Source organism: Macrotis lagotis, chromosome 5 (genome assembly GCF_037893015.1).
Source record: "Macrotis lagotis isolate mMagLag1 chromosome 5, bilby.v1.9.chrom.fasta, whole genome shotgun sequence".
NCBI lineage: Eukaryota > Metazoa > Chordata > Mammalia > Peramelemorphia > Peramelidae > Macrotis > Macrotis lagotis.
Window position 1 is genome coordinate 30,732,136 of NC_133662.1, and position 24,725 is coordinate 30,756,860.

The 24,725-nt window shown below is 32.3% G+C and overlaps 1 protein-coding gene and 1 long non-coding RNA gene across 4 annotated transcripts in view; one reads left to right on the forward strand and one right to left on the reverse strand.

Annotated features, from left to right (window-relative positions):
- LOC141523740 (uncharacterized) overlaps nt 1–24,725 on the forward strand; it is a 121,384-nt gene that overhangs the window by 90,601 nt on the left and 6,058 nt on the right. The gene's annotated exons all lie outside the window — the stretch shown is intronic.
- LOC141523738 (cysteine-rich venom protein-like) overlaps nt 1–24,725 on the reverse strand; it is a 66,152-nt gene that overhangs the window by 29,029 nt on the left and 12,398 nt on the right. For both annotated transcript variants that reach the window (XM_074237170.1, XM_074237169.1), the window contains exons 2-7: nt 22,042–22,103; nt 20,431–20,550; nt 15,919–16,009; nt 13,651–13,796; nt 1,021–1,115; nt 20–108 (exon numbers count right to left, since the gene is read on the reverse strand). In XM_074237170.1, coding sequence (XP_074093271.1) covers nt 20–108; nt 1,021–1,115; nt 13,651–13,796; nt 15,919–16,009; nt 20,431–20,550; nt 22,042–22,101 — 601 coding nt within the window. In that variant the 5' untranslated portion in view covers nt 22,102–22,103. The remainder of the gene's footprint in view (nt 1–19; nt 109–1,020; nt 1,116–13,650; nt 13,797–15,918; nt 16,010–20,430; nt 20,551–22,041; nt 22,104–24,725) is intronic.

Consider the following 24,725-nt stretch of genomic DNA (forward strand, 5'->3'; position numbering starts at 1 on the left):
AAAGAGAATATACACTTACTGCACAGTCCATCTTGGCAAGAATAAGGGCAATCGGCACATCTGACACCTTTCTTGTAGGGTGTTGGTAATGCTCTGAGTACATTCCCTCTGCATGGCAAAAGACATGGTTTTAAAAAGCAAATTTATCATAGATGTCACCAGACCCAAAGCACATAAAGGATGAATTCCCACTAAAAAACTATGTTGTATACAGAACTGTGACTAAATTTCAAACAATAAAGTTATCATATCATAGTTAGGTTTTAAAATATTCACTTTTGAATAAAAAAATAAGACAAGAGACTGTGTCAAGGAAATATGGCTCAAAGCAGACAAATATGAGAAAATATGACAAAAGGTATGAATTGTGTTTGTATAAAATTTGAAATACATATCTTATTTGATTTTCACATAAATTTTAGGTGATATTGTATGAATATATTGCTACCACCTTCATTCTATAGATTAGGAAATAGATTTAGATAAATTAGGTGACTTTACACATGACAAAAACAAGACTACTATGTTTGTTTGCTGTTGTAAAGTATATATGAACTCAATTCTAGTGATCTACCTTTCTATTTATTACACAGTATCAGATAGTTTCAATATTTACTGCCTTGTAATATAGTTTAAGATCTGGTATACTAAATTTCTTCTTTTTTAAAAATTAGTAAATAAGAATTGAAGTTACTTTGTTCAAAGAATATTTATGCACTAACTCACCTTGGATCCTACTCAGTTTTCATCCTATGTCTGCTATATACAGAGAGAATGAGTTACATGTATTTTAGACTTTAAGGTCTAGGTATCATAAATGACATTACGAGGATTGGCCCTTTGGAAGCTTGTCTATGTCTAAGTTTGAAAGTTCTTGAATTATTTCTCTCTTCACCTCATAATAAGATTTTGCTTTGTTGTAATAAGGAGAGATATTTTGGAGTAGTGTGATGTTATCTTGGAATGTAATATCAATAAACATTAATGAGTAGCGACCAATAGTAAGTGAACCATACTTACGCTGGGCAGTATTGGCACACGTGAACGTACTTGTTTACATTGTTTGGGCAATAGGAAACAGCACATCCAATTTGATAACTTTTATACCAGATCATCTATAGATTAAAAAAAGATAAATTGTTCACAATCCATATTGTTCATGCTATTTAGCAGGTTGAACTTTATTCTAGTTGCTTAAATGACTCCTATTTATGTATATGTTTTCCTATCCCTTTCCTCTCTACAATCTTCCCCTTTTCCTCAATCTCCTACCTTCTTCCCATACCATATAAAAGTAATTACTGACTTCTTATTTCTTTCAGCACTTTGCCTAGAACTCTCATTTTCATTATTTCTCATATATAAAGGTTACTTTTGTCCTTGTCCTTTCCTCCTCATCACCTTTCATTTATGTAAATAATCAGAGAATAAGACCTGGGACCTAGTTATCTCTATATCCTCAAAATGTAGCTAAATAGTATCTTATACACAGTAGGTGCTTAATAAATGTTTGTGGTTGAAATTAAACATATCCTGATAATCCCTCATTTGATTGTCTCTTTTGGTTTCAAGATTGTGCCTCTTAATATCCTGGTAGCTTTCATTTTTAACTTTTCCCAATCTTTAGGGATATAGATTGAACCTGTAATTTCACTGATACAGGCAAATGACAGCTGTCTAAGTCTTATTCTATATTTCTAATAAAAAAATTTGTTTTCTCAGCCTTCAACTAAGAGTCATAAATATGAATGCTGTCTCTGTCTCCTTCTCCTTCTCCTCACTCTCATTCAATTTCCTCTACCTTCTTGTTCTTCTGCTTCCCCCTTTCCTTCTCTTTGTTCCAATCCCTCTTTTTCCTCCTTCTATTTCCCTTTATCCTCATTCAAGTAGTATTCCCTCTTCTCTTTGTTTTCCCTCCTTACTCTTCTGGTTCTTTTCCTTCTTATCTCTCAAACATTAATCTCTCTGTGACCTTTTTTTGTTTGTCCTCTAAATTTTTTTCCCCTTCCACTTTTGCTTTATCTTCTTATTTCTCAATATTAATCCCTCCATTTCCTCTTCTCTTTGTTCTCCTAATTCTTCCCTTTCCTTTTCTTCTTATTCCCCCTTCTTATTGCTCCAATTTAATCTCTCTATTATATCTTCTATTTGTTCCTCAATTTCTTCTTATGTTCCTGTCTTATCCCCTCCTTATATTCTTGTCTATTCTATTCAATCTCACACCAATTCTTATACTATTTCCACTCATTCATATCCATTCAATCTCCTCTTCCTACTCTCCTTTTTATTCAATTGTCCTGTCTTCTTCTTCTTGCATTTAATCTACTTTTCCTTCTCATTCTCTTGCTCCAATGAGGTTACTACATCCCCAGATAAGATCCCAAATCTGACTCTGTTGAGGAAGGCTGGCAATAATGATTGGAGACTTGTACATGATTTGCACATTTTCTTTTCTTTTTTTTTTTTGCAAGGCAATGGGGTTAAGTGGCTTGCCAAGGCCACACAGCTAGGTAATTATTAAGTGACTGAGGCAGAATTTAAACTCAGGCACTCCTGACTCTAGGGTCAGTGCTCTATCTACTGTACCACCTAGCCATCCTGATTTATATACTATTAATGCCATATCCTACCTTGATTTCTTATGGTATCCAACCCCCACTCCCTTCTATCTCTCATTTCTCTTTCTGCAGCTGTGTTCACTGCAGTAGATTTATGTAGCACATTTTTTTCCCCACTTATTCATTCCAGTAGTCAATAATTTACTTTTACATGGGAAGGAAGCTTTAGGACTCAACAAAATCCCTCAAGAGCTCCATTGAGAACAATACCTAAAAATGTTTGTCCTTCATTTTTGAAGAAAACCACATGGTACAGTGGCCTTGGAGCACTGGCCTTGGAATTAGGAGGACTTGACACTGACACTTATTAGTTGTATGAACTTGGACAAGTAACTTAACCCTAATAGCCTGGCATCCAGGGCCATCTCTCCAGTCATCCTGATTCACATTTGGCCACTGGATCCAGATGGCTCTGGAGAGGAAAGTGAGGCTGGTGACTTAGCACAACACCCCTCCACTCAAATGAAATTCATGTGCTTGCCAAGGCATCACTTCCTTAAAATTGTCATCTTCTTTGAGAATGAAAGACAAATATTAATTTATGTGGAATCACAGTAATTTCATGAACAGTCTTAGTTTTCCTATTTTAAAATGATCCTTTCAACTTTGCTTTGACAACCTGGCTGTACAGTTCTCACTCTCTCCCTCTTCATCTCTCTCTCTTTCCTTTTTTTGTATTACATTTGAGGTTTTCTTCCTTGTATCCCTCAACTCAGACTCTCTCTCTAAATCTAACTCTTCAAAAAAAAATCAAATAACTGGAAAAGGAATGCAACTCATCTAAAATTCAAAGATACCAACTGAAAAAGTTATGCAACTCATTTAAAACTCAAATCAACCCACTGGAAAAGGAATGCAACTCACCTAAACTTCAAATTGATCAGCTGGAAAGAGAATGAAACTCATCTGAAACTCAAATCAACCAACTGATAAAGTGGAAACAAAAGCTAACTGAAGAAAATAAAACCCTAAAATTGGAAGTGGACAAATACAATCCAATGAATCTATAAGATACCAAGATTACAGCAACAAAGTAAAAAGACTGAAGAAATTGAAGAAAGCATAAAGGACCAGTAGGAAAAACAAATAATCTGGAAAATAGATCCAAGAGAGATAATTTATGAATTATTGCTCTACTAGAAAATCTAGATTAAAAAAATAGCCTGGAAAAGATATTTCAGGAAATTATCAAGAAAAACACTTCAAATCTGCTAGATCAAGAAGACAAAATAGGCATGTAACTCCTCCAGAAAGGTTAAAAACCTAAGATTAAAAACTCCAGGGAATTTCATAGTCAAATTTCAGAATTCTCAAATAAAGATAAAAGTACTTCAAGCAGTCAAAAAGACACACTTTAAATACAAAGGAAGCACAATAAGACTTACACAAGACTTATTAGCTTCAATATTGAAGGATCAGAGGGCTTGAAATATGGAATTTTGTAGGACAAGAGACCTTGGATTACAACCAAGAATTTACTACCCTGAAAAATTCAGCATATTCTGTCAGGAGAAAAGATGAATGTTCAACAAAATAGAGGACTTTCAAAATTTCCTGATCAAAAGACCAGAATTGAACAGAAAATTCTTGTTTCAAATATAAGATTCAAGGAATACATTGAGGGGGAGCTAGATTGTACAGAGGATAGAGCACCAGCTCTGGAGTCAGGAGTACCTGAGTTCAAATCCAGCCTCAGACACTTAATGATTGCCTAACTGTGTGACCCTTGGGCAAGTCACTTAACCCCATTGCCTTACATAAATAAAATTTTTTTAAAAAGGAGAGATACAATTAAAAGAAAATGTAAATGGGAATAACAAAACAAAATAAATGTTAGTCAAGAACATTAAATTGTACACAACTCTACAAGGGAAGATAATCACTTTTAACTTTTGAGAATTGTATTTCTCTTAGGATAATTGAAAGATTAAATATATTTGAAGAAATAGTCCTTAGAGGATATGGGTATGATTAGTTCTTGTTCTTCTATTAAAGAAGACCAAAATGATGTCACTATGATTTTGACAAATTACAGGATGTCTGACTATGGCTGATCAAACCAAGATAAGCTAAGAATGCTCTACCACAGGTCATGCACAAATAGTCCAGGTGAAAAACTAGGGTGCTTACTCTAAACTTATGTGTCTCATTTTTTGTTAATACAGCACTTTCTCTGATGAGGACATCCTATGCTGGGTAGTCCTGTGCCAATGTCCCCAATACCTTAAAATAAATTATAAAGTTCTTAAGAGAGATCTTCAGAGTGTTCTAGTACTTAGTGTTCCAGTACTCTATAATTAATTAATTCAGAAGTGACTTTACTTTATTAGATACATAGAGGTTTGTAGTATCATAGGCAGAGGTGGGTGGGAAACTACTTAAAAGGATTGGACATAAAGAAATTAGGAAATGTTCTTATTTTAATTCATATGTTAGGTAAGGAGGGGTTAAGTTCCATGATTGGGGAGCTAAGGCGAGAGGGAGGAGAGGTATAGGAGAGAGTATGCTTCGAGGTGGTGGTACAAATGGCTTATGAAATGATGCTTTCGCTCAAGAGAATTGTGAATTCATGGAGGGTACTTATAAAAGAGATAAGGTATAAAATGATTATAATTTGATGCTATTAATGACTCTTGAGAAGTGTATTTCTAGTGGGACAGGAGAGGGAAGGTTACTTAATGATTATGAGGTAACACTGCTTCTCAATCAATCAAGCAATCAATCAATCTACCTTTGATTGCTTGTACTTTGAATGATAGAACTTTGAGCTTATAAGTCATTCAGTTAATCAACCTATGATTGACTTTACATGTATTGATAGTACCTTGAAAAGAATAAAAACATAAAAAGAAGGAGAAAGCTAAGCATTAGTGGAAAAATAACACTAGATGAAGAGGCTCAAAGACCTACTATAGAAGAGGAAAAGAAGGTAGTATGAACACTGAGTAAATCCTATTCAATAGATTTGACCCTTAGTGGGAATAAGATAAATTCCCTATTGGATTTAAAAATCTCAGCCATTCTATAGGGAAGTAGGGGGAAGAGGGAAAGAAAAGGAGGAAGGGACTGATAAAAGGGAAGGTAAAGATATAAATGAAAGTAAACTGAAAGTCACAATTTAAAAGAAAAGTTAAAGGGTAAAGGGAGCAAAACATTGATGAGGAGGAATAAAAGTAAAGGAAAGAGACCAGTACAGTCATGGAAAGGAAACATAGAAGGAAATAAAGAATTTGCAATCTTAACTGAGAATGCTATGAACTCTCCCATAAAATGGAAGTGAATAGCAGAATGGATTAAAAAACAAATCCTACAATATGTTTTTGTAAGAAACTCATTTGAAGCAGAGAGATACACACAAGGTAAAAGTAAAAGGCTGGAACAAAATATTTTAGTCTTTAGTCAAGGCAAAAAATCAAGGGTAGTGATCCTGATCTCAGACAATGCAAAAGTAAAAATAGATTTCATTAAAAGGAATAAAGAAGTAAGCTATACCTTATTAAAAGACACCATAGACAATGAAGTTTTATCATTATAAAACCTATATGCACCAGGTGATATAGCATCCAAATTCTTAGAGGAGAAGCTGAATGAATTACAATGAAACAGACATAGCATAATTTTAATAAGGGGGAGCCTCAACTACCCTCTCACAGAAGTAGATAAATCTAATCAGATAATAAACAAGAAGGATGATAAGAAAATGAATAAACTCTTAGGAAAATTAAGATGTGATAAGCCTCTAGAAAAAACTGAATGGGGAATAGAAAAGAATATATTTTTTTCTCTGCAGTACATGGCTCCTATACCAGAATTAATTATATACTAGAGCATATAAACCTTACAATCAAATGTAGGAAGGTAGAAATGATAAATGCATACTTTTCAAATAATGATGCAATAAAAATTACATGTAATAAAGGACCATAGAAAGATAAACCAAAAATTAATTTGAAACTAAATAACTTAACTTTAAAAAATGAGAGGATCAAACTGCACATAATAGAAATAATAATTTCTTCCAAGAAAATAATAACAATGAGACATCATATCAGAATTTATGGGACACAACCAAATCAATTTTTAGGGGAAATTTTATCTCTAAAAACTTATATAAAAAAAGTGAAAGAGTAGATCAATGAATTAGGTATGCAAATTAAAAAAAAACTGGAAAAAGAACAAATTTTAAAATCCTCAATTAAACACCAAATTAGAAATTTTGGAAATCAAGGTAGAGATGAATAAAATTGAAAGCAAGGAAACCCTTGACCTAATAAATAAAACTAAGAGTTGTATTTATGAAAAAGTCACTAAAATAGATAAACCTTTGATTAATTTGATTAAAAAAGGAAAAAACCCTAAATTATCAGTATCAAAAATGAAAAGAGTGAACTCACAACCAATGAGGAGGAAATTAAAGAGACAATTCAGACATCTTTTGCCCAACTGTATGCCAGTAAATTTGATAACTTGAATCAAATGAATGAATATTTACAAAAATACAAACTGCCCATATTAACTATAGGAAATAAAATATTTGGATAATCCCATTTCAGAAAAAATATATTGAAGAAACCATCAATAAACTCCATAAGAAGTCTCCAAATCCAGATGGATTTGCAAATGAATACTACCAAAGATTTAAGAAACAATTCATTCCAATTCCACATAAAGTATTTTAAAAAATAGAAGTTCTGCCAAATTCCTTTTATGACATAAATATGGTATTTTTTCCTAAACCAGAAAGAAAATTATAGCTCAATCTCCCTAATGAACATTGATGCAAAAATCTTAAATACAATTTTAGTAGAGATTACAAGAAGTTATTACTAGGATAATACACCATGATCTGATAGGATTTATATCAGGTAGGCAGGGATGGTTCAATAATAGGAAAATACTCAACATAATTGAACATATCATTAAAAAAACCCCAACAGAAAACATGATTTTTTCAATAGATGCTGAAAATACCTTTGAAAAATAGCACATCCATTGCAATTAAAAACACTAGAGAGTAAAGGAATTAATGGAATTAAAAATTATGAACAGTATCTATATAAACCATCAACAAATATGTGATAGGGATATACTGGGGGCATTTCCAATAAGATCAATAAGGATGCCCATTATCACCTTAACTATGCAATATAAAATTAGAAATGTTAACTTTAGCAATAAGAAATGGAAAAAGAAATTCAAGGAATTAGAATTGGTAATGAGGGACCAAAACTTTCACTCGTTTGCAGATGATATGATGGTATACTTAGAGAACCTGAGAAAATCACTTGAAATATTTAACAAATTCAGCAATCAGGATATAAAATAAACCCACATAAATTATAAGAATTTCTATAGATAAACAGCAAAATCTAAGAGTCCAAGAGATAGAAAAATTCCATTTAGAGTAACTGCAGACAACATTAACTACTTGAGAATCTACCTCCCAAGTTAAACCCAGAAAACAGTATGAACACAATTACAAAGCACTTTTCACATAAATAAAGTTAGATCTAAACAACTGGAAAAATGTCAATTGCTTATGGCTAGGTTGAGTTATCATAATAAAATTACAATTCCATTAAAATTAAATTATTTATTCAGTCCCATACCTATCAAACTACCAAATAACCATTTTATCAAACTAGAAAAAATAGTAAGAAAATTCATATGGAGCAACAAAAGGTCAAGAGGGAACTGATGGAAAAAATGTAAAGGAAAGTGGTTTTGCTTGCTCTACCAGATCTAAAACTATACTTTAAAGCAGCAGTCATCAATTTGCCTGGTACTGGTTAAGAAATTGAGTAATGGATCAGTGAATTAGAATACATTTGAAAGAAACATTATTAAATGACTCTAGTAATCTACTGCTTGACAAACCCAGACATTGAGATAAGAACTCATTATTTGACAAAAATTGTTGGGAAAATTGGAAAATAATATGACAAAAACTAGGCATAGACCCACATCTCATGCCATATACCAAAAATAAAGAAAATAGGTACAGGATTTATATCTAGACTAATTAACAGATCAAGAAATACTCTGTTAAATCTATGGAAAGGGGGAGAAACTGCAAAATTGATGATTTTGACTACATTAAATTTAACAGGTTTTGCACCAATAAAACCAATCCTACCAAAATTAGAAGAAAAACTGGAAGCTGGCAAATAGTTTTGACAGCTGGGGGTTTGGATAAAGGTCTCACTTCTAAAATATTTGGAGAATTGAATGAAATTTAAAAGGTTACAAGTCATTCCCCTTTATTGATAAAGTATATGAAAAGGTAGTTTTCAAATGAAGAAATTATATAATCATATAGAAAATGTACCAAATTGTTTCTGATTACAGAAATGCAAATTGAAACAATTATGAGGTACCACTTCACACCTATGAGATTGGCTAAGATGACAAAAAGAGAAAATGATAGATGTTGGAGAGATTGTGGAAGGACTGGAACATTAATGCACTGTTGGTGGAATTGTGAATTTATCCAAACATTCTGGGTAACAATATGGAACTATCTATGCCCCCAAAGCAATAGGCCAATACCAGTCCTCTATCCAGAAGAAATTATAAAAAATGGGAAAAGTCCCACATGTTCCAAAATATTAATAATAGTTCTTTTTTTTTGTAGTGGCCAAGAATTGGAAATTGAGGACATTCCCTTCAATTGGGGAATGACTGAACAAATTATGATATATGAATGTTATGGGGTACTATTGTTCTATAAGAAAACATGAATAGGCAGACTCTAGAGAAGCATGGAATAAATTACAGGAACTGAGTGAAGAGAGCAGAGCCAAAAGAACATTGCACACATTGACAAGATTGTGAGTTCATTCAGCTGAGATCAATGTATACCATGGAAAAAAAAGTAAAGACTAACAGAATGCCTTCTGTGGGGGTGGGGTGTGGGGAAAGGGAAGCAAGAATGGGGGAAAAAACTGTACAACTCAAAATTAAATAAAATCTTTCTAAAAAAGTAAATAGGCTCAAAAATTCTTAATTTACTCAGAATTTTGTTTTGAATTTATTAATACTCATAAGTTCTCCAAAGGAAAACTTCTCAGAGTAGAGATATTCTCGGAATATTCATTGCTCAAACTGCTTTTTACTTCCAAAGAGAAAAAGAAAATGCTTGTTCCTCTTCAAAACTAGGGCAGAGGAATGCATTGGATATATGCCAGACAAATATTTTTACATATATATAAATAAAAATATGACTTAAAAAAACAAGATTGTGAGTTAATCAACCTTGATAGATGCAATTCCTCTCAGGAGCTCAGAGATCTACAACAACCTTGGGAGGACCTGTTATGGACAGTGCTATCCTCATCCAGAGGAAGAAAAATAAAGCAAAGAAAAACCTAAAGAATCTGAATGAACACCATGTTCATTTTTTACAAATGTCTTATGTTTTTCTTTCCTATCTCATGACTTACTTTCTTTTCCCTTAATCTTAATTCCTGATACATAAAATGACTAATCTGTAAACATGTTTATGCACAATGTTCACCAGATTGTTCACTATTGAGGGGATGGGGTAGATGAAAATTATTTAAATTATAAATATGCATATGCTTGTAAATGAATGTTACAAAACTTTCATAACATGTAATAGAAAAAATAAAATAATATATCAGTTGGAAAAAAGGAAAAAATAACAAAAAAGCATTTTGTAGGCAGTGGCATGCTGATCATATTTATTTGAACATGGATAAGTGAGCATTCTAATAGAGAAAATTGTTTTTATAAAATTTGTTTCTATATGCAGTTTAAGATTATTGTATTTATTATTCCAAATCTTTTATTGCAAAATTGCCTGTGCAACATGATAAACTTTTGTGATTTATTATGATACTTTTCTTGTTGTTAGTACTGCAAAATTATAGTTCCTTTGTGGCATTATATCCTTTAGATTACAATTTTTAGAGCTAAATCTTTGTTTTCAAGGACTCATGGGACTGGAATTTGACTTTCTATCTTGAGTCTATAATCCAGGTATCAAAGAAATGTGGATGGCCAATGGTCTATAGAAAATAGAAATGGAAATGGGGTTGAACACTGCAGTGATAGGTTCATTGGGATAAGATATGAAAGGGTAGTTTTTCAATATAAACTGAGGTTGGACTCTTTTAAACTGAGATTTAAAGTCTGACACGGCATTTGGCCTGCATGACCTGCATAAAAATGGACACCTAAACACAGAAATAAATTTTCCTTTTCTGATGTCCCTGGTTTTTGTGGCAATTTGTTATAATCAAGTCAGATGTTAGTATTTAAATCAAGTATAGAAATTTGAGGCATTTTGCCTACGTTTATCTAATTTCTAATAGCTAGGTTAACATATAGCATTTGCATTTCTTGTCAGCCATATGTTGCTGTAGTCCATTTTATTCATTTTTAAATCAATAAAAGTTTAAAATTGTTTTATTTATAAATCACTTACTGGATACTCTCTTTTCTAATTTGACTATCAAATGTATATGTTATAAGCTCAAGTTAACTTGACAATCTTTAATTAATTCACTTTTATAGTGGAACCCTTATGGAAATTTATTTTGTTAACTGAAATAGTATCCTCCAAATGGGGGTGTGAATAAGTAAAATAAATTAAATTAAGTCAAAAACAAAACTAGGTTAATCTCTATTTGTGGCTGAATTTTCTGTGTGTATCAATCAATATAATAGGCAAGTCAAAATGTGATTGAATAATTTCCAGAATTTCATTTTTCTAATAATGAAAATTATAGGTTTTGATGCTAAAATGTTATTTTGAGAATTTTTTTATCAGAAAGGAAAATATCTATACTGTGTTGAATCACTATCTTGGATTCAAGGGAACCTCTGGAGCAGTATCTGAAGCCACGGCACTGCTTTAGTTATCTCCAGAATAAATGGAATTGAATATTTCTTTGCTGTTTTATGCTTCTTATCTTTATGGTCTATAAAAATAAAAGGGGACTGTCTCCTTTTTATCTCTATAATTTGGCCTTTTTGACATTGTAATTGTATCACCCACTTTTATGTACTATTATAAACTTTACATATTTCTTTTAAGATCCCAAATATATTTCATTTTCCCCTCCAATATTCCCATCATCTCCCTTAATCTTTATCTAATTGATCTACAAATGACACTAGAGGGTATCTCTTTTTTTTATTTTTGTAAGGCAATGGGGTTAAGTGACTTGTCCAAGGTCACAAGCTGAGTAACTGAGGTTGGATTTGAACTCAGATCCTCCTGACTCCAGGGCCAGTATTGTATGCATTGTACCACCTAATTGCCACACTAGAGTGCATCTTTGATCAAAGTGGGAAAATGTCTAAGTCTTATTCTATACTTCTAATAAAAAAATTGGTTTCTCAGCTCCCTACTAAGAGTTATAAATCTGAATGTTATCTCTCTGTGTCAAAATGTCAATCTGTAATGTCAAGACCTGTTTTTTGTGTCTGATGTTGACTTGACTTGACAAAGGTCACAGTACTACCTTATCAGGTTTGTAATTGCACCTTTACTTGGGTCAACAAGTCACATAAAAAATATCTTTAATGAGGAGAGAAATCCTATGTTTGTTTGTAAACATTCCCTCTCTAGCCTAAGTGTTTTGTCAATAAGAATTTGAAGCAAATATTATAACTTATGAGAGGATCATAAGGTAGAACCATGTCATCTCTATAAAATCTCATTTGTTGCCTAACTCAGTTTATGATTCTTTGTCCTTTTCATATAAAAATTCCCCCACCCCAATTTTTTTATCAGGGTTGATATTTTTATTATCACCCACCCATGATTTTGGTAAGATCCTAGAGAATAAAACTTCATAGATAAGACTTTTTGTTATTTCATTTTTAGCCTAAGAAAATTAGTATTAACACACTTAATGGAATTCCCTCTATCAAGGCAGGTAAATGTTTTCTTTGAAACTTAGAATTTTGAAGAAAGATCTAGAATATTGAGACATTAAGTGATTTGGTCAGAATTATAAACACAGATTATATCTGAGGCAGGACAAAAACCCAGGTCTGTAACTAGTTCTTTATCCATTTTGTTAGGCCACACTTAGATTTTTAGATATTTAAAGGACATTATAAAGGTAGCCATTTCATACCTCCTCTATCAATGCAATCTTCTTAATGTCTTTCATTTGATCAATAAAGCAATAAACATTTATTAGGTACCCATTATGTGCCAGTACTGTGCCAAGCACTAGGAAATTCAGCAAGAGGCAAAAGACATTATCTGCCCTCAAGCAGTTTACAATTCCCAAGTCAAAGGATCATTAAGATCATTAATCTAGAACTGGATATGATCTCCAAGGTCATTTAGCCCAATATCTTTCATCTTTCAAATGAGAATACAAGAAGTCCTGGGAAGCTAAATGATATTTTCAAGATCAGAGAGGTGTTAAGTTTCAGAGGTAGGATTTGAACTCAGGTCCTCTCATTCCAAAGTTAATGATTTTCATAAGTTCTTCATAGGGAATCTTTTTAATGAAGTAATTCACTCAAAATAACCCTTCTGATTAATTTAATATGCTGAAGCACCTCTGCAGCACTCATATCAGCATCACTGCCTATTATTCTATGGAGAATGTTAAAATCAGCAGACCCATGAAGATCATTCTGAGCAGTTAAGAAAGCTGTCTAATGAAGGTTAATATTAAATATCAAAGACTGGTTTCTGGTCGATGAAAGATAACCAAAGATAACCTTCTTTAAGTCCTGAAAAAGAGGTAAAAGAACATCAAATACAAGCTTTCCCTACTTAGTTTTGCCTCAGAATGATTTGGGTCTTTTCAACATCTTTCTTAAATATATCACCACTCAGATCACAAAGAAACATTGGCTTTTTAGAATCATCCATTTTGGAGTGGGTTAGGATAGAAAAGAGAAATACCTTAGATTCAAATATTCAATATTCATTCAACAAAGATTAATGAATAGCATACTCTGCTCAGAGTTTTATGTTGGGTGATGAATTCCATTCTGTTTGAAAATCAGTGAAAGGTCACAGTGCTATAATTCATACCTGAGTATAAGCAAGATAATGATTATCTCCTTCGGTGGCCCCTACTCCATAAATAAAATTCTTTTTCTGTAGTTTCCAAGCAAGGATGACATCTTCCCAGGAGACTGGAAAGCTTGATAAAAATATATTTTCACCACATCTTGCACCTGAGAAGAAAAAAATTGCTTAGACTCCCTAATTTTACTAAGGGTACAAGACTGTAAAAAACATAGGAAAATAGGTATATATTTGCCCTAAAAATTACCATTTGTTGTTAACTAATCACATTCTCTGGCTATACCTTAATTTTTACATCTGGCAGAGAAATTTTCATATTCTGGAAAGTTTATGACATGAATTTTGAATAGGCTAGGTTTAAAGATGTTGCAACATTTATTCCTAGTTTTGTCATTTCACTTTTGGACTTCAATTTCCTTCTCTGTAAAATGATAACAAAAATATTTAAATATTTACAATGAGTACTTCACAGAGTGGTGTGGAAAGATCATTATCAACCTATATTTGCATTTCTACTATATTCATATTTATGAATTATTATCTGTAAAAATAAAAAAAAGGCTTGTCTTAATATTTCTTCAAAGGCATACACTGCAACCTAGGGACAAAGTACAGATATTCAGACTATATGACTTCTCAGATCATTAAATTACCAGTTAATTCTTTACAGTAGACCTATTATTTTAATGGAACCTAGCCTTTTTGTGTACACTAGAAAGTGATTTAGAAAATTTATATTAGCATAGAACTATTATCAGCAGGAATTCTAAGAATATTCCAAAGCATATTCAGATCTGGAGCTGAGAGGGATAGCAAAAGCTAGCTTTGGCAAATTATTTGACAGATGAGGATGTTGTGGCTCAAGTCAGTGATGTAACTTGTCCAAGGACTGCCACCTACATACTTAGTGTCTGAGCCAGAATATCAAATTAAAACCCTGTAATTCAGGGTCAAATTAACTTTCCATTATATATTCTTGCCGTCTCCTGATCTTACTAGGAGGTAGAATTAGATTGTCCCCATGAAATCTTTTAGAACTCTAAAATTATTACTTTTATAATTTTATTTTTTCAATTACATGTAAAAGTCATTTTCTACATTAATTCTTTTGCAAATTTTTGAATTTCACACAAAATTATGTTTTTTAATAGAAATTAGGCACAACTTAGAATTTTCTAAGCAGTGAAGATAAACATGAGAATGGATCTGAATTATTTCCAGGCTAAGTGAGCTCTTCAGACATTTATCTCCAAACCATTTCTGCTTATTGACAACTAACATATACTTTCAGACCTAACATATACTTACTACTTCTCCCATTTAATCTTCCATAATTTCTTCCTATGTATTCCCCTACTCCAAACTTGAAAGTTTCTTCCCTTTTAGTTATTCTTATTACAATTCTTATTACAATTACAATCTACAATTACAATTCTTATTACAATTACAATTCTTATTACAATTCTTATTACAAAAGATTTCATAATTCTGATTTGTACCATATTGATGTGTCTTAACTATGCCTACTAGCTTATAAATACAGGAACTATGACTTTTATATCTTTGTAGCTAGCCCAGCACTTAGTATATAGAATATTTGAGAGGAATATCTAATCCCATAATTTTATTGGTGCTTGGAGAGGTTGAATGATGTTCATTGGATATCTCTATCCAAGAGAGGACTCAGGAATGCTATTTCATAATTTCCCTCCTGGCTATAATATTTCATCTTTCCCCTAAGCTGAGTATCCCTCTCTTCCTTGATCCCTACTTTTCAATCTTTTAAATATGTGATATTTTCTCCCATTATATTGGGGTTCCTTGAGGGCAGAGATTAACCTTTTGCCTTTCTTTGTATCCCCCAGCACTGAGTACTTTGTATCCCCCATGGCTAAGTGTTTGATACATAGGAGTTAGTCTCTTAGTAAATATCTATTGAATGATTGACTGAAATGTTACCACAAAATTCACTGGAAAAATCTCTATGGTGAATGGGTGTGCTGGCAGCTTTCTGGAAAAGAAATAATTTAGCAAGAGTGTATCAGATAATGCTTGATAGTTGTTTCCTATTTTAACTGATTATTCTATCAGTTTCTATTTAATTAGGGTTTTTTTTTTAACGTAAAAGATTTTAAGAACTGTCAGTTCCTGCTACATTTCAGCACACTGGAGAAAAGTTCTGGTCATCCTGCCATCATTAGAATTTTCTTTCAAGACATTTCTAAACTCATAGAGTTGTGTTGTAAATTTATGTTGTAAATCTTTACTTACCACCAATAGATCTATTAGAAAATTCACTAACTTTAATCATACATTTATCTGCCCGCTTTTGAGCATTCGAAGCAGCTTCATGACTCCATTCCTCGGTGGAAAAAGGACATATTTTATGTTACTTTTTTATTCCAGAAAATGAACCATCTCTTATTTTTTATGCTTTAATGCAACAGCCTTCCTATTTGGTCTGTATATCTCCAAATTTTTCCATTATTTCTACTATATAATATTGGTATCTTAGAAACATGAAACTGAGAAATCAAGCACATCACATTTTCAACTATAAAAATAATCTCTCATATTTCACATGGATGTAGATAAAAATAATATGAAATAAGGTGCACCAAGCACTTTTCAAGCAGAATGTTATTTGTGTATGTACTGTAGATGCATTCATTTATATGTAGATATGCCCATATATATATACACCTTTATATTTTTGTGCAACATTACACAAGTCACATATATTATCTGAGTCTTTTTTCCTACATCATTAAAATCAAAGAAATGGGTTAGATGGTATGTAACATTTATTCTAATTTGAAATTCTAAGATTTTGTGATCCAGTGACCGAATCCTTGACTTTGGAAGAATGGTGATGAATCTTCTACATTTGCTGTTGTGGTATCCTATGGATCCCATGGACTTGTCAGTGAGTTGTGCTAGACTCACAATTTAAATTCATTTATAGGGCAGTTAGGTGGTGTAGTGGATAAAGCACTGGCCTTAGAGTCAGGAGTACCTGGCTTCAAATCTGGTCTCAGATACTTAATAATTACCTAGCTGTGTGGCCTTGGGCAAGCCACTTAACCCCATTTGCCTTGCAAAAACCTAAAAAAATAAAAAAATAAGTTCATTTATATACTAGAAAGTCTTAATTATGACTGAACTCATATGAAGCTGAAAACCATCCACTTTTTAATAAGTTTTTGTACTGGAGTGAATGGGCAGATAATAATTCTCTTGAAACTTCATATAGTCTATATTTTGTGATTTATTTCTTTTGTCTGCTGTAAGTAAAGGAAAAAGGTGTTACTTTTCAATTATGTGACTGTTAAGAGTCATAAAAACAGATATATACTTGTTGATCACATATCATTGCAGAATATTCATTAAATTGCTTTGCCTGCAGAAGCAGAATCAGTGACATTGATCTTAAGTTGCCTTTCAACTGTCCCTTTTGTTTTAAGGAAAGAAAAGAGAGAGGAATTTAAGATGTTGTGTCTGGCAACTAAATGCTTGATGTCTGACTGACAGACTGAAAATGTGAAACATATATTCTGTCATTTGTACATAAACTGTTCTTAAAGAGTACTGAATTTAGAGTTAGAAGACCTATGGTTTGTGGTTTGAATTATGATTCTTTACTTATACCTAGTCTTTATTATTTCTGCTGTTGTCATTGCACATATTGTTTTCCTGGTTCTTACTCTACTTTGTGCCAGTTCATATACATTTTTCCATGTTTCTCTGTTTTCATCATATTTATTTTTTCTGATAATTTAGCAATATTCCATTACCTTAAGGTATCTATCTGTCTGTCTATCTATCTATCTATCTATCTATCTATCTATCTATCTATCTATCTATCTATCTATTATATTTTTCCTTTTCATCATTGACTTCTTTTGGGTATATGCCTAGCAATGAAATATCTGGGATAAAGGTTCCAATATATTTCTAACAATGACCTAAGCAAAAAAGAATTTGGACCAGAGAAATCAATGACAAATAAGTGATTAGGTTAGGAGGAAGGTTATAATAAAGGAGGAGCAAGGAACTAGCTTATTTATGCCTTTCTTTGTAATCCCATTGTTTAGCATAACACCTGACTCATTGTTTGGCTTCTCAGGTACAGAATCTATGGGACTGGTAAACAGTAAAGATGGTGCCTAGGCAATAGAGAATGGAGATAGTTGGAAAGTGAAGCTTAAAGATCATAAAATTAATACTCATACAAGATCATAGATTTAGAGTTTGAAGGTTCCTTAGAGCTTTAGTGTTCGAAGAAGCCTCAAAAGCGATTTAATTTGACTCCTTCATTTTATAGTTAAGGAAATGAAAGATCAGAGAAGTTAACTGACTTGCCTAAGATCATACAATTATTAATGGCAGTTCAGAATTAAAGATCTGGTCTCCTGTTTCTCAATTAAGTGTTCTTTTTATCCTGTTTTTGCTAGTTTCCTTCTTAGTTTGCAAGCCTATATGAGTTAAAATGCCTCTATTTCTTCTTTGGGTTTATCTCTCTATCAATATAATTGATTTAGATGTCTAGAACTTAAAGTGCTTGCTTTGAAGACATGCTTTTGTGTAGTAAGAGGGAAGAAAGAACTGGGTCTTTATTTCTATAGGGGAATAATTAAAAAAAAAACTCCACATATGGTATACTGATTATGTCAGAATGGTGATCTCAGTATATGGAGTTATATTGAGTTAGTCTAATTTTACCTGAGTGAGTTATTTAGCATGCATACTAAGACTAGAGCAAACCTCTGGGAGATTACCTTATTTCCAGGTACTATTTTGGAATTAAAGGAAAAAAAAAACTTTGGAAAGAGTATTTGAAAAGACATTCCTGAGAGACTACTTGATCTCTAGCAATTTAGAAACACATAGGAATTTTCTCTATGATCATAAGTGAAGTAGCTATTACCAGCTCTGTTCTCATTTATTTAGAAGAGAAGTTCTTAGCATACTTTGTCCTATGAACTCCTTTGGTGTTTTGGTGCAATTATCTCAGAATAATATTTTTAATGCATACATTTAGAGCTGGGAAGTATCCAGTCTAACTCACAATTATTTTTATGCATTACTGCAGACTAGTAAGCTAATAAGTAACAAAGTAAAGAGATTAAACTAGACTTCTTTGGGAAATACATTATTTTTAAATTTTAATTTATTTTAATTATTTATAAAGACAGTTTTAAAATATTCAGTTTTGTAAAGTTTGCTCCCTCCCTCCCTCTCCTCTAGGATATCAATTAACCTAATATAGGTTATACATGTACAATTTTGATACACAGCTTTCCCAATTAGTCACTCTGTAATCCATTAATTTTAATAGAGGAAGAAAGTGAAGCCAAAAAAAGTTAAATAACTTATCTAGAATTATATAGGTAGTAAATAGTTGAATTAGCATGTGAATTCAGGTCTTTTGCCTCCAACTCTCTTAGCACTGTACAATGAGTCTACAACCACATATGGGTTACTGAGAGAAGATTATTAAGGAATATCCAATCATATTTCTGCCAACTAAAAAGCTCCTCTCCTACTTTTTTATTCCTTCTTTCTTAGATCCACTTATCCTACTTTCCACTCAGTAGTGTTCTGATAAGTGTTTAATAACTAGTTTGCTGAAAATAGAGGACATATTTTAAGTTTCATTTGAATTATTGATTTCTTAAGTCTAGGCAATCAACAGAGGAAATACATATAATTTATATTTGTATTATCATTGGCTGATTACTGAGATATAATGCTCATACAAGAGGAGGAGGAGTTGGCCCTATTATAGTTCTGAACTGGTACTCTTGAAAAAAACTGGGATAACAAGGGAAAATGGCATTTTAAACTGATAAACACTTGTGATTATGAGTGATCACAATCATATTTTGCTTGGTGAATCAAATCTCTCTCCCACATAATAATGCTTCAAAGATTAGAAGACAGTTAACATGTCATTTTGAAATAAAATTCCATTTCCTTTCATTCAAGGAATAATCTTCAAAATATAAACATAATTTCTAGCCTCTTCAGCATCCTGATCACCCACTTCTAAATTTGTTTCAGCTTGTTAATGCAAACAGGGTTCCAAGAACATAGTTTTGTATATTTGGTTTGAGTAAGGTAAATCTGAATGATTAAGACTCTCATGTCATCCTGAATGCTTTGTTTCTCTTAATGCAGTTTAAGATTTTTTTGGATATCTTGTCACTGTAAACCATTAGACCTTCTATTTTTTAAAACATAAATTGATGTCCAGGCATGCTTTTTAAAAAAAAATTCTCTACTTGCAAAATTGGGTAGGACTTTTTATTAATATTCTTCTTTACATTTGGCCCAACATTCTAATTTGTCCTAGCCATTCTGAATTTCAATTCTGTGTATGTACACAGTGTGTAAACTATTCCTTCACCTGCTTATATTGCAGATTCAGCTCATCTTCAGATCATTTAATTATGCTGTTTTTGTCCAAAACCCCATTGGGTTGAAATCAGAGAACATTCCCTTTCCTCCCTTTTTGTTTCCCTAACACTTAACACAGGATACAATGCAAAGTAGGTGCTTATGCTTAATAAATACTTGTTGATTGACAGACTCATCCAAATAATTTATAAAAATGTTGAACAGTATAGGATCATGAATTGGTACTTGATCATGAAGTCACTGGCTGCAGAGTACTTCCTAAATCATGCTAGTTCTCACAGAAAGAATATTAACATAGCCCGTCTTTTGTTTTGGAGCTACTTTTGAAGATTTTACATATTTCTTTCTCTCTCTGTGACTTACCATTTTCAGCATATTGCTAGCCATTGGGATCACTGATCTTCTTATATTATTATGATTTTCAAGGATCTTCTTTTGCTCCTCTTCTTTTATAGGGGGTGAATTTCTATGAAGTGTAAAATTCTAATAGAAAATTAAACAGTAATCAGTTATTTGCTGTATTGTCCTCTGTGTTCCTTCTAGTCCTTTGAGTTGTTTGTGTTGTATTCACTAAGGCATTTTTAATTTAATCTAGTATTGTCATATTTTTTGACACTGCTGAAGCCTATGGACCCTTTTCAGATAATGATTTTAAATTCATAATATAAATGCATTAGGAGTGAAAAGGAAATTATATTGAAATAGATTTGTATTTTTCCCATCCAAGGTCATGTGTCCCTTGAAATGTTTTTTAACTATTTGGAAGTCCATGGATTCCAATTAAAGAATCTCTATTTTAGGAGTAGTATGTGTTGTTGGATAAATCAGGATAAATCACTATATATATCCTCAGGTACAGATCTTCCTGGAGGTCTAAAATATTTAATACTATACTTATCATAAAAATGTGAGTTATTGACTTAAAAATAATATTTTATAATATTTTTGTCATTTAAATTTTTTTCCTAAATGTATGATTTCACTGACTGACAAATTAAGCTTCCTAAAAGCACATGTCTGACTATATCATCTCTGTGTATTAAAGTAACTCAAATGTTCCCTATCACCTCTAGGATCAAGTATAAATCCTCCTGTTTGACATTCAAAATTCTTCATAACTAATTCTCTTCCTATCTTTCCAATTCACTTACAGCTTATACCATGTACTCTACAACCTAGAGATGATCTCCTTGTTGTTCTTCATACAACATACTCCTTGTACTGTCTCTGGGTGTTTTTATTAGCTGTTCCCATACCTATAATCCTCTTCATTCTCATCTCTGTCTCCTGGCTTTTGTTTTCCTTCAGGTCCCAGAAATAATCTTGTTTTCTACAACAATCCTTTCTCAGTTTCAGTTAATGCTAGTGCCTCTAATACTTATTTCTGATTTATCCTGTATACAGCATTTCCCCCAAAATTTAAGCTTTAAAAGATTAAAAACTACATGAAAAACCTTAGATACACTTTGAATATCTTATTTTTACATATTTTTTATATAATAAATAGGTGTTGAGTGACTGGTGTGGAGAATTCTTGATATAGAAATTGTCTGAGAGATGGAGAGATTAAGTGGTCACATAGCCTGTGTATATATATCAGAGGAGATCTTGATTTCAGTTTTTCACTAACTCTTTGAAAGGGTGCCTCTCTAAATACTACAACATAAGGTCTTACATTTCTTGTGCCATTTTGAAGTTCATATGCAATTTATATGCTACTCATTTCATGTCAAAATACCCAACATTTCACTGTTTCTGGTTCCATTCACTTGCTCCTAGCTTTGTCCTGAGTCCGGATTAAATAATAGGTTCCTCTAAGTATTCCTGGTGAAGAGGTTTTTTTTTTATGAAAATTCCCAAATTTTGAATTTCCATTCACTCTGCTCCATTCTTGTTGAAACTCCTGTTCTTTTAGAAGGGGTGGGTCTTTTAAGGGTTTGTTCTCCTTCAATTAGAAACATATTAGTTCCTTACCAGTCCTGTAGATTGATGAATCACAGCAGCCAGAAACATCAGTAGAGAGAAAGAACCCATCTCTGAAAGAGGAAAGGGTAATTTCTATTACTTCAGATATGTTTGATTTCAAGGGTCCCTTTGAAAAATATCTTCTCTTTTGAAATCCAAGCTATTCAGGCCATTAAGTTAAGCCGCTTGACTCTGATATTCAGAATTTTCTCATTAGATTGAGTCCTTTACATTTATCCTTATAAATATCTTTGCCATATGTCTACATCTCTACTACTGGAACAAGGAATGTTGCTAAAATAATTTTTATATTCACTTTTTGCCAAATTATAGCTTATACTTTCCATTCATCCTTTAAGAATCCAGCCTATTTTAACTTGTGTTTCTGAAGGAATATTTTGGATATTTTTTATACTTGTGAATTTGTGTGAGCTCACATAAACAATATATATATATATATATATATATATATATATATATATATATTCTCCATTGTGAGTTTATATGAATTCTCATAAATTCTCCATTGTGAGTTTATATTAATTCTCCAATACATATACAGGCATATGTATACATGTATACATACACACACACTAAATTTGAAAAGAAATTTTACCTCTCTAAAATTTTTAGTTGCCTCTTCATATCTCTAGGCATAATTGCCTAAAAACTATATTTGACAATGATTTTTATGATTCTCTTGGTATTGTGGAGCCCTAATGAGGCAGGGAGAATTGCTCAGGAGATGAATTGTGTTCCTGCACATGAGTGGAGGAGTTAAAAATTATAGATTAGTTTTATATTCTTAAATTGAGGTTAAGAATATATGGTACCTTAGCTGAATGCATCAGTTTGACTGGGATTTGGGTGTTTGTTAATACAAGGTAGCCTCAAGAAATTTATGAAGAATAACAAGGAAGGCTTGGTGAGATAACTTGTAGACACTAATTTAGATAGGATTACATAGAAGACTAGAACAGAGGGAAAGTTTAACAACTTCAAAAGATTAATTATTTTAAAAATGTATGTTGATTAGGTACATTCCTTGTTTTATAGGGCATTGCTTGTAACAACAATACAGAATAAGAAAAGAATTATAACATTTGTCTCAATACAGAAAAAAAGGGAAATTATTATAATATTTATGTCTGCTCAGATTTCCCCTGCTTTACTGTCTCCTTCAAGTGTAAAAATAAAAGTGTAATAGTATTAAAACATAGAACCCAAGATATCATTGATCTAACTTTTTTTTTTAGGTTTTTGCAAGGCAAATGGGGTTAAGTGCCTTGCCCAAGGCCACACAGCTAGATAATTTTTAAGTGTCTGAGGCTGAATTTGAACTCAGATACTCCCAATTCCAGGACTGGTGCTCTATCCACTGCACCACCTAGCGGCCCCCATTTATCTAACTTTTAAAGGAAACTACTCAATCATTGTTTCAAAATAAGTTTGTTTCTATCTTCTAACATCCAATCCATTCAATTAAATTGCTTGGCATAGTTTTGGTGGTGATTATTTTCTTCATCTGGCACCAAGCAATTAGTTCACTCTCTGATTGTTGGAGAAAAATGACTGGCAAATCAGAATAAATAAAATGTGGTTGAATAAGTATTACTTCATCCAAAAGGTAAGAGAGGAAAAGGGAAGATCATATTTCTGGAAGTGAACCTAGACAGGTGAATAAAAAGCATGACCTACAATTGCATGCAGCCCTCATAGTTATGCATGTGGCATTTTTACATTTTATTATTATACTCATTGGTAATATGGGTTACATTGTTGTCATAGGTAAATATTAAATTGTTTGTGTAGTCCTTGACAAGTTTTTGTTTGGCAATGTAGCATAGAAGAGTTAAAAGATTGGATACCTATGCTTAGAGGATGTTTCTTCTAACCTTCACTTTCTAGATGACAAAACTGGCCTAAAGAGAATTAGTAACTTGCCAAGAATAGACAGGTAGGACTTGAACCCAAGAAAACCTCTGATTCTAGGACTAATCTTTTTCCATTATAAAATAAATTTCCTTTTCTTCCTTTCTTCAGTCTACTGTTGAAATTCAATGCATATGTATTAATTGCTATTAAAGGTAGAAGAAAGCATGGTTAGATTGCTGGACCCATAGTAAGACCAGGATTCAAATCCTACCTCTCATATTTTTGCTATGCGAATCTGGACAAATCACTTAACTTCTGTGTCCTGGGCAACATTTGTAGATTAAAGATTGCAAAAAAAAGAGGGCAGGATTTTTTTTTCCTAAAATCAAGCTAAGATTCACTACAAATTTATTACCTTAACTGGCCTCTAATTGTACCAAAACAATCCTTTTAATCAATTCAATTAAGTGTACTGAATACTCATTTCAGATCTTTTAAATCCCTTTCTACTCTCATTTGAAGATTCTGAATGCTGATCCCTCTTTTCTTCTCCTCCTCATTGCATATCACTTGAGCATCTTCCTCCATTATTTCCTCCTTATTTCTATTTTTAATATCCCCTTTCCTCACCAAAGAAAGTTCTATGTGCATACTTGATTCTTTTCTCTCTAATTTTTCTTTATCAGATTACCCCTATTGTTTTACTCTCTTTCTCTCATATCTTTAATCCCTCCTCTCCTCTTAGTGTTTTGCCTGCTGCTTACAAAATCAGCATGATTCCTCTAGGAAATCATTAAGGAAAAAATCAAAACAAAACA